The sequence below is a fragment of the Apodemus sylvaticus genome, chromosome 7 (assembly GCF_947179515.1).
Source record: "Apodemus sylvaticus chromosome 7, mApoSyl1.1, whole genome shotgun sequence".
Lineage (NCBI taxonomy): Eukaryota > Metazoa > Chordata > Mammalia > Rodentia > Muridae > Apodemus > Apodemus sylvaticus.
Genome location: NC_067478.1, coordinates 95,464,772 through 95,476,062, shown reverse-complemented (window position 1 = coordinate 95,476,062; position 11,291 = coordinate 95,464,772). Strand labels below are relative to the sequence as shown.

Sequence of the window (11,291 nt, the reverse complement as noted above, 5' to 3'; positions counted from 1 at the left end):
CTGACTCCAAGGACCGCCCTCTCCCATTCCTTCGTGAGCTTGCTTTAAGTTGGCTAAAGAGAGCTGAGTGCTGGGGCTCGTACTTGGAAACCCAGCACTAAGAGAACAGAGGCATGCGGATCAGAATACAGAATAACCTCTGCGGTATAGGATGTTTGAGGCCAGCCTACATGAGATCCTGTCTCATACAAAACAAAAGGCAGACAATAGCAATAACAAAAACAAGCTGAAAGTGTGCACAGAACATCCCTTCTTATTAAGCTTTCTGAAAAACTGGGACAAAGCACTGTGGAAAGCCATGACAGGACCCCGGGTAAGGAGACATTCACCCTTGAATCTTTGCTTCCCAGGGGCCTCACCAGCCCCAACCTAGAGCATCCTTAGGCCTGGTCTTACCATCGGGGTTCGTCCCTGGGGTGCCACCCTGCTGCTGCAGGACTCCAGCAGCAATGGAATTGGGCCAGAATCTTTGGGTAGGCCGGTGCTGAGACTTGATCTTCTTGGCTTTGGGAGCAGGATCTGGGTTGCTGGCATCAAGCATGGGCTGCAGGATGCGCCTCCTGGCATTGATGAACCTGCCCAGGGGTGATGGGGAAGACCTGATTAGACACCATCTGGGTCGCATGGGTAGTGTTAGGGGTGAGCAGATGTGACAGTTAACTGTCCCCCAAATGTCTTTGGACAGGTGTACCAGTCTACAGGTAAAAACCCTCTATGTGTGAGGAGTTTGTGAATTACCCAAGGTTCAGTGATCAAAGATAGCATGGGAAGAATGCATGAGGAACTGTCTGAAATTCCTGTTCAAGCTCCACCAGACTTGAACAGAAAAGGGAAGGGCTGTGGGAGCATCACCAACTTCTGGACTTATAGCAGAGGCCCAGCTTTAGGGTCTAGTACCTTCCATCCATCTTGTCCAGAAGCAGACAAGGGTACCGCCATGCCTGTGGGCTCAGAAAGGCATCTCTCCCTCCCTCTTCCTTCCTAGCTTATTTTGTAAAATGTTTTGGTCTCAGCACACATGGAGTTGGGTAGACCAGATAACCACTGCTGGATGTACTTTTGGTATCTGATGCAAGACCCTCCCTCCGGTCTGTCTCTATTGGGCTTGGTGAGCTCAGATTCTCTGGCAGTGTCTCCTCCCCACCCCCAAGCGCATGACGTTTCTATGAATGTGCTTGACCCAAGTTCCCAGCAGAGGGCGCTATGAAGCTACAGTTGAAGCCCAGGCCAGACTGACTCTGGCTCCTTGTATCTAGCCCACAAGGGAAGAGGCCTGGCCTGGCAGTGGAACTGAGGCTAAGGTAGGTCTGGGCACTCTATCTCCTCTCCCTGTTCCGAGTTCCCTTGCCAAGCATGTGCTCCTGGATCTGAGAGCCTGTGGGCAGGTGATGCCAACTCACCAGTTGTTTACTTGTAGAAGGGTGAGGTTTGTCTGGGCTGCAATCTGCCTCTTCTCGTCTTCGGTGGGGTAGGGGTGCTGAAAGGAAAGAACAGCTAATGAGGAATTGTGGGCACACAGTGGCCAGATTGTCCTGGTGTTCATACCCAACACATGGACACAGCTCAGGGTTGGGAGCCAGAACTAGGGAAAGGGTAATGTTTGCTCTTGAGGACAATGTGTCTGGAGTATACACAGAGGCTCCCACATGCCCTAGGCTCCCCCAGCACAGTTCCATACAGTGGAGACCAGGGTGGTTTCTACAGTCAGTACAGTATTGATCGCAAGGCCCTTTTCCCCTTGACTCTCACTTGATCTGGCAGGAAGGCAGGCATTCTGAGAGCTAGGATTCACAATGGTCTCCAAAGGCCTCCGTAGGTAGTTTATGGGGAAGGGGATGGATTAATACAATCTAAATTGTTATTTATATATACTATGTGTCCAGATTTATACTAAGCATCTGTAGAGACAGGATATATACACTGGTACACTACTGCTGTAGGACCTTTTAACCCTTTGAAATGCTTCCATAAATTTAACTTCACTGAATCAAATGTATTAAGCTGTGTAATGATTAAATACTCTCAAAGAGGTCTTGCTGAGAAGATGGGGTGACTTGGGCAAGTTGTTTAAAGCTCACGGAGGGAGCAGTTGGAGTGTTGCAGCCTTGGAAGCGCCGGCGTTAGCAGTGACAAAGGAAAGCAGTTTCTTCGCTGGCCTCCATGTTCCTTGACTAAAGCAATCAGATTCAGGTGTTGCTTCAATTCACACCTCTGACCCTGACCACCACACCAGGGTATCTGATCCCGTGATTCATGCAATATTCAGAGTCTAACAAGGAGGAAGGCACACCAGTGTTACCAGAGCCAATTTCATGCTAATTGGAAGGGAGCAGAGGGAGGCCGTAAGGGGAAATATCAGGTCGTGTAGGGATGGACAGGCAGGGACCCTGGTGATGCTCCCATCCTACTTCACGGGGGTCACAGGAAGGAGCTAAGCCAGAATGGCTGCCAGAATCTCCCCCTGTTATCTATGGAGAACTGGTTCAAAAACTCTCACAGACAGCAGTACCTATGGATGGCCCAATCTCATTCCATGACGTAGCACAGTATTTACATACATCCTATGCAGAACTGGGCACTGAGCATTATAGAAGCTCAGAGGAAGAGAGTATATGGTGGCCATCCATATTCTCCTTGGTGCCAAATATCATCTCTGGATTACTGATAATACTTCAGATAACCATGTAGAAATAAATAGTCATTATACCATATTCCTTAAGGAAACAATGTTAAGAAAAAAGAATCTGTACATGATTGGTGCAATTTTTTCAAGTATTTTCAATCCATACTCAGTTTAGTCTACATGATGTAGAACTTGCAGGTGTGTGAGTTGACCACACAACAAAAACATATGACAGCCTTTTAGTCCCCATGTCCTCCAATTCTGAGCTACTACTGATGTCTTCTCATCTTCCCACTGCAGACATTTCTGAGCACCACTGAAACGTTGTCACAGGGCAAATCCTCAAGGAGGCCTTTTCAGCTCCCTTAGGCCCAGGTGGACATCAAGGCCTCTGAATAAATGCATCTCGCTCCTCATACAGGGGCATCAATAGCCAGCAGGAAGCTATGGGCTGCTCGTAGGCAGGAACTCTGGCTCATAAGAAGTTACCTCAATAGTGTCCAGACCAGCCATATGAATGGTGTTCATGTCCTATGACCTCAATGTGTATGAGTATACAAGTCAACAGACAGGACAAGAAGGTCATGTGGATGAGATTGAGCCGTGTTGGGTCATCAGCTTACACAGGCTGGATGTCTGCTGCTTCCTGAGTGCTAGAAGTCAGAGACACCTGAAAGTTAGGAGTTCACAGCTGAAAGGAGGAGTGGGGGTGGGGGTGGAGTACCTCCTTTGTAGGTAATCTGTACCAAGGCTCTTTGGGTCATAGGAGAAGAGTGGATTGGTTTGGTAGGGGAGAATGTCTAGGGAGTGGGACCGAACTGGGCTTTGAAGAATAACCAAACTACTCCAGTAGAGGAGATAGAAGCCTTTAAGGTAGGAGCCTTATACCATGACTTAGTTGGATGGGCATCTATTCCCCTGTTAGGGCCCCACAGAGGGAAGAATCCTAGTCTACTGTGGAAGGATGAGGCTTCCTGTCTCTAAGGAGGCTCTGCTTCTGGCCCTGAAGTATAGAGTATCTTAAACACAGATCGACATATTTCCGCCTTCTTGAAGAATGACAATGGCTCAATACTCATCTAGTGTTCTGCGATGGATGGGATTTTAGACCTCCTACACTATGAGTACCCCTGCTAACAGCTCCCGCCACCTCTCCATTCCAGTGTACCGTCTCAGGAGGCACAGGGTGGAGGCTGTGGATGAGAAGAAACACTTAGCCCAGCTTTAGGAACAGGTGTGTGGGCCAGAACATTCCTGGCACCACAGCCGAGTCCCGGGGAGCAGTCCAGCTTGCACACGCCTCAGACCACATGACTCCTGAGGACAGAATCAAAATAGTCCTGGCACCAGACAGACCACAATTGAGTCAGTGCTACTTTTAGCACAACTGGAAAGGCTTGAGGCCAAGGACAAGAGAGGGAGTGAAATGAGATCTTAGGAGATGAGCATTGTCCCCTGGAAGCTGTCCTATGATCACCAGCTGGAGGAGTTCTGCCGAAGGCCAAAAGGAAGGGCCCAAGCTACAGCTGCCTCCAAGTGAATGAACCTTCCTTGGAAAAGGTATAGCCCTGACTAGCAAAGTCCAGATCCTTCTGAGTACCCGCCTGAAGACTTCAACTGGGCAAGGTTTCTTGATAGTGAAGAGCGATTGAGGAGCAGGAGTCTTGTCCCACTATCTGGTGGCTGTTGGGCCTTGGCTACTCATTCTGTGTCTTTTGTCCTTAGCTTTCTCTGGTTAACATGGAAGTTAAAAAAAAAAAAGTACCCACATCTTGGACTTCAGAGTGACATAATGGGCTGACAGAACAAGAGTGTTATATTCTTACAGATACATAGAGGCCTCTCAGACTCCTCCCGTTGAACACTCAAGACGAGGAACTTGAAGCATATACAGTAAGCAGGTGCCTTTTGGCTCCCTCTGCAAACTAACCTAAAAAAAAAAAAAAAAAAAAAAAAAAAAAAAAAAAAAAAAAACCCTCCTCTACAGTTCTCCCATTTCTACCCTTTCTATACCTCTACAACTCTTGTCTCCTTGGGTTCAAAGGACACTGAAGTAGGTTTTAGTTTGAAGAATGAACTCTCGTCAGAAGAAACAAATCCAGTACTGGTTTTTGTATCTCTGGCTACTTCTTTTATTCAAGGTTACCCCGTGATGACCCTTCTACTTTCCTTGCCCATGTGGATCTCACCATGTGGTTGACTGGGTCCCCAAGGGACCTGTGATGTGGGCAACATCAGCCTATGGGTATCAGTGGAGCCCACACTGACAGCAGACTCAGTAAGGAGTTGGGCTTTCCTTTCCCCAGACCTACTCTAGAGCCTACCAAACCTTTCTTGCTTTCCCCCTCTTGAAAACCATGGGCTTGCTTTGGAGTCTTCGTCCTATGGGAACACCATGCTCAGGAGAGCCTGGGTCCCAAAGGGAGGCACCCAGTAGGGGCAGAACTTTGAAATGACCATAGGGTGTCACATCTAGCATGACACTGATGCTAGAGACACCCTGATTTCAGAGACGACAGAGCAAGCAAACAATCGTGCAAGCAGACAAGCAGGCCTTGCTTGACTGAGGCAAGCCCAATCAGCAATGGGTTTCCTCTGGTAGCACTTGCCATGTTTAGGATGCTCACTCTTTCTTGTTTTTACTCCTATCCTTTAAACACACAAAGAGAGGCACAGAGAGCCAAGCAGCACAGCATCACCTCCCGCCACCCAGCAAATGCTCCATACCCATCCATCCACTCTTAGGTCAAAAGATGGGAGACTGCTCCCACCCTGGGAGTTTTGTCTGCTTCCTTCCAGCCACTCTCCCAAAGAATTTTTATGAAAATCACTTCCTTGCTTTTCTGTAGGTCATTCTGTATGCATTCATTCTATCCTGCAACATGATGGCTCAGTTTTGTCTTGTTTTTTGTTTGTTTGTTTGTTTGGTTGGTTGGTTGGTTTTCTTTGAGACAGGGTCTCATGCAGCTCAGCTTGGTTATGAACTCACTGCATAACTGAGGATGACCTCGGACTTCTGGTCCTTCTGCCTCCAACTCCTGAGTGCTGGGACTATAGGAACGTACAGCAATTTGTCTGGGTTTCAAACATTATACTAATGACATTATTTGTTCATTCACAGTTTTGAGTGGCCATAGTTATTTGTTTTTGCTGCTGTATAGTTTTCCACTGTGAATATATCCTACTTCCTGTTTTTCAGTCTACAAGCTGTTCTTTCTCTGGTTTCTATTTCAACTCATTCACCACACTGTAATGAGAATGGTTCTTCTTAGCGTGCTTCTGTGCCTGCTTCTGTTCATCTTTATCCCACCCAGTCTCCTCCTTCCAGACTCAAGCGCTTCCTTAGATTGCCTCCCACTATAGGGTGTTTTGTTATCTGCCACCCCAAAGAGACAGATTGTCAGTTTTTTGAGAAAAGGGAATGGTATGTTTCTCTTTATCTCCTTCCCCATCTGCACAGAGAATGCCTGACCCACTCTAAGTGTGGGGTATGTACTTGTTGAATGAATTTATGTGGAGATTTGGGAGCAGGTGTCTGCAGGTACAAAGGAGGATGGGCAGTGATTCTGATTCAGACCCTCAGGAATTCTTCCTGGACGCAAGCCACACTACTGCTGTTCCTTGATTAACTGTTGACTATTTGAGGGGCAGGCAGGAGGGGATACTTAACAGTCTATCAAGATACCTTGCTTCTGTAGAGGGGCCAGAGAGGTGGCCCTGTGAGTATGGGTAAGAACATAGTTTTCTACATGGTTTGGATCCTGGACTTGCCTCTCATTTTTTTTCCTCCTGCAAAGTTAGGAAATCATTCTACCAGCCTCAGGGTCCTGAGGGTAGTGCCTGTTATATTCTCTGTGTGTTTGTTAAAAAGAGATTAGAGAAGGAAAGAGAAATCATATCGACGCATAATGCCCTAGCTCTGAAAAAACTACAGGTTGTTTGTTGGCAGCCAGCTGGAGCCCCATGCCCTCTGTGAAGGTGTATCTTGCTCCATTTTCCTGAAGGGCTTCCTTTTCTGCATCCTTGAAGACTGCTCTAAGTCGTGTGTACATGTGTGTTTTCTCCTAACCAGTGTCTCAGGTTTCTTAGGGATGCTGTGAGGTGGTATATGTCTTATGACACTTTTTAGAGGGCATCTCTAAAAGCCACTAGTGTCCTGTGGAGTACCCTGAGCCTCTCATGCTCCAACACTCAGCTATCCTCCCTTGGGAGTCAGAAGGCAGCTTCTCTTCAGTCCAGTGAGTAGTGGGTGGGAGAATAGTCTCACACTATAGCAGAAATTTGAGGCCTAAGTCTCCTTGGCATCAAGAGATGGGTGTAGTGAAGAACACAGCGAGACAGCTTTCTGCCTCCCATTTTAGTCATGCCAAGGTACCGTGTGGGTCATCAAACTCCAGCGTCAGAGCAGGGATGAAGAGAATTTCATGATGAGAACATTCTGAGGGGAAGGTTTAGTTCCTCTGCCAACAACAATTAAGACGTTAAGACAACAGTTAAAGATGATTCCTTGAGAGATGATTGCCACCCAAAAATGACCATCCACAATCCACTCAATCCCAAACCATCCTTAAAGTCCACCCTAAATGTCAGGTCCTCTCTCCAAGCCCTGTAATTAAACACCTCCAACCTGCTTAGAATGTAAAGAGTCCCAGAGCCCAGCCTATCCCTCTGGAGCCCAAGAAGGGGCAGGTGTGTAAAGATAGCAGTGCCTTACCCCAGCTATGCCTTGGAGACATGGATTGGCCAAAGGCCCTGACTGGTCTCCACTTGCAGGTTACCTAGTGATGACTTCACTATTCTAAAAAGACTAGAGCACTGGGCTCTACAGTGTTGCCCTCACATGTCACTCAGTGCAGGGTGATCTGATGGTTCTGACCTTCTTTCTGTTGAACTCCATCAGCCTTCCTATGCTTTCAAGCAGATTCCTATAAAGTTATACAGACGTCTATGGGAATGCGTTCCATCGCTGACAGTAGTTACTATCCCCATGAATACCCACAATGGCTGGATGCCTTTTACAATGTATAGAATTCCCACTATGTGCTCACCGTGTGCTGCCAAAGCACCTAGGAGTTAGGCTTTGTTCTCATGTCACATATGAAAAAAAAATCTCTGGAGAGTGTAACAACCAGCTGTAGTTACCCAAGTAGTAAGGGGCAGTGAGTCAGTCGCAGGGCCCATGTTCCCTGTATCTCTAACCAGGCTAGTTCATCTCTGCTGCTAGCCATTCTGCTTTAGAATACATCACCAATCATCTTCAACACATAGCTAGCTTTGTCAACTTTACACAATCTCAAATCACCTGGGAAGAGAGTTCCACATGTGTGTGTGTGTGGTGGGATGTTGTTCTCTTAAGACGCAGGCAACTATGGGTAGCACCATTCCCTAGGCATGGGGTCCCAGACTATACTAGAAAGGAGAAAGCTAACCTGCAAGCAAACTCCCTCATCCATTCCTCTCTGCTTTTGACTGTGGATATGAAATGACTAGCTATTTGAAGTTCTTGCCTTGACTTCTTCATAATGATGAAATGTAACCCGGAGTCATAAGCTGAAATAAATCTCTTTCTTTCCTAAATTGCCTTTTTCCAGGATATTTAACCAGAGCAACAGAAACAAAATTATAACAGCAGGCATTGTTCTATCTGCCTTAGGAAGAGGAACTCAGAGCTAGGGAAGCTGACTGACCTGTTGAAAGCCATAGAGCAAGTGGAACCATTTCATGTCTATCTGCCTCCCAAACTCATTTCCTGATGCTCTGGTATTGTGTGTACAACCCCCTCCCCGTGTGTGTGTGTGTGTGTGTGTGTGTGTGTGTGTGTGCACGCGCGTGCATGTGTGTGTGTTCAAGTGTCTATGTATGTGAATATGTGGAGGTCAGAAGACAATCTATGGGAGTTGGTTCTCTCATTCTACCCTGTTTGTTCTGGGATTGCCCAACTCAGGCTGTCAGGCTGGTGGAAGGCCCCTTAAGTGCTAAGCCATCTCGCTGCCTTTGTGAAGTCTCCCATTCACTACTCAGCACTTCTCATCCATCCTAGTCTCTTGTATCATCACACAGTCAGGATTCTGCATTTCGGACATCCAGGCCCCTAGGTCTTCAAGATCAAGTTCCCTGAACATGTCTTTGATGATATAGATAAAGCATTCCTTGCAGCATTAAAGGAGACAGGGCCTAGGAAATGTAACACAACTTCTAGATCTTCCTCTGGCAACCCATTCTAGCTCGACTTCTCAAGATATCATGTTAACAGACTGGAGAGATGGCTCAGCGGTTAAGAGCGCTGGCATGGCAGTTCTTCTAGAGGTTCTAAGTTCTATTCCCAGTAACCACATGGTGGCTCACAACCATCTGTAATGGGATCTGACGTCCTCTTCTGGTGTATCTGAAGATAACTACAGTGTGCTTAAACACATAAAACAAATAAAATCTTTAAAAAAAAAAGATACCATGTTAACAAAGTGTTCTCCACCAGAGATGGACATTCTGTACATGCAACTATAATCTTAGCTGAATGGGGGGTAAAGTAGAAAATCTGACTTTGAACTAATTCAGGACAAACTGGGAATGACTGATGGCCTCGTGGCCTTTCCGTAGGTACCTGCTTCTCACAGAGTAATTTTAAAACAGACATTTGAATCATGGAACTTCAGACAATAAGAGCAAGAAGAAAAAGTAGCAGAAAACAAGAATGAACGTTAGGTCATGTTGTTGATTTTTCAAACCAGTATAAGACAAGTCATATAAGGACCTCCAGAGGATACTGGAAGCATCTGAGTCAGTAGCTGAGCCTGTGTCAACTGAACTATCTCACACTTATCATGCTCTATCCTCACTACGGCCCACTCAAGCTGCATGCCACATTCTTATCAGAGGAAATTTTTATCAGAGGAAATAGGCTTTAAAGAGGTCAAAGAACTCACGCCAGGTCCTCTAGCCACCAAGTGCTGTGTCCTACTCAAGAGACTACAATCTTTCTGTAGAATGAATCACTATGTCTAGATCCAGAGGACAGGTGGGTCCTGCCAGTGACCTGGTGGCAAGACCCCCATGAATATAATTCCTTCAAGGCTTTGTTCGCACAGAGCCCTCCTGTCCAGGAAGATGGTGGAGAATGCAAAGAACATCTGTGCAGTGGTTGGCAGCACCATAAAGGTGCAGAGGCAACTGACTGGCTTTCATTTTCATTGCCTTCCTTGGCCAGGAATCCTGTACAGGGCATGAGCTACACCAGAAAGTTTGGCCAATTTCTCCCAGGCCCTGAGCCTAGCATGCAAGGCACTAGGGGTGCAGTGAGATAGCTGGGAAGCTGATGAAAGCTATCAGAAACCCTACTAGGTCTACAAGCATTCATAGCAGTGTTCCTCAGAGTCCAAGATGGAAACTGCCGAAGTGTCCCTCAACTGAGAAGGGATAAACACGATGCGATCTAGACACACAGTGGAGTGCTGTCAGTCCACAATAAATGGCCCTTGACAATGTGATGCTAATTCGGCAAGCACTCCTCCACTGAGCTGCGCCTTCCGCCCCATGATGGATTAAAAGAACACAGTAACAAAGACGGTCTTATGATCTACTTGAGTGAGATTTCTGGAAGGGCTGACCCATAGAGGTGTTCAGTAAAGTCCAAGTTGTTAGAGGCTGGAGGTGTTGGCTAATGACTGTGGGATTTCTTTAGGAAGAAGGAAAACATCTGAAATTAGGCAGCTGTGATGACGGCGCGAGGATGTAAATATACTAAAACCTATGTTATCATTTTTTTTTTTTGGAGAAGGATTATCTCTAGCCTAGGCTGCTCTTGAACCTGTGTAGCTGAAACTTTGACCTAAAACTTCTGCTCTTCCCGCCTCTTTTTCTGGTGCTGGGATTACATGTATGTAACGACCAGTATAGTCCCTGCTGGGGATCTGTCTTTCTAAGCAAGTACTCTATCAACTGAGCCATGTACCCCTCCTCTGGAATCATATATTTCGAAGGGTAAATTTTATGGTATGTGATGTTTCCATTTAAAAAGTCATATAGAAGAAGCCCCTGGTGCCTCTTTTGCCATCTGATTTTTTTTTTTAAAAAAAACCACATCAGGGATCATAAGAGGCCCTGGAGCAAGGCCCTGGTCTCTGTGTGGCTGGGATGAGGGTGGGAGTGGGCGGAGCACAGCTGGGCCCTGGCTGCAAGCCTCATCAGCCTGACAGATGGGTGGTGGTAAGGCAGCCTCACTCCAAGGTCTAAAATGTGGGCCTGGGTGCATATAAATCCCACAACTCTCCCACAGGTCTCTGGCAGAAAGGCTCGGGGCTCAGCTTTGCCTTGCCCAGATCGTGGTGTGAGCATTGCATATGCTCTTGCTGAGATCACTGTGAAGGCAGAGGCGCTGAATGAACAGGAGGTCAGAACCTAGGGTCACACTGCCATAGGTTCGATTCCTGCCTGGTCCTTATTATCTGTGTGATCGTGTAGAACCTGAGCCTTGTCTGAGCCTCAGTTTTGTCACTGGTAGCACAGGACAGTAGGACCTACCTGCGGCGGCGGGGGAGGAGGGGGGCTGTGTGCTCGTGTGGCTTAAAGAGATGATATGCTAAAGTGCTGATAGCACATAGACAGGCTGCTGTGGTGTGGCACATGATGGATCCTGCTGGGGCCTGGGCTCTTCTCCAAGACCTCCCGGCAC

General features: G+C 47.0%; 1 protein-coding gene across 2 annotated transcripts in view; it reads right to left on the bottom strand.

The window, feature by feature from the left end:
* Nucleotides 1-11,291, bottom strand: part of Pknox2 (PBX/knotted 1 homeobox 2) — a 262,123-nt gene that overhangs the window by 2,945 nt on the left and 247,887 nt on the right. For both annotated transcript variants that reach the window (XM_052188700.1, XM_052188701.1), the window contains 2 exons: nt 1,401-1,477; nt 397-575 (listed from right to left, as the gene is read on the bottom strand). In XM_052188700.1, the coding sequence (XP_052044660.1) occupies nt 397-575; nt 1,401-1,477 (256 nt within the window). The remainder of the gene's footprint in view (nt 1-396; nt 576-1,400; nt 1,478-11,291) is intronic.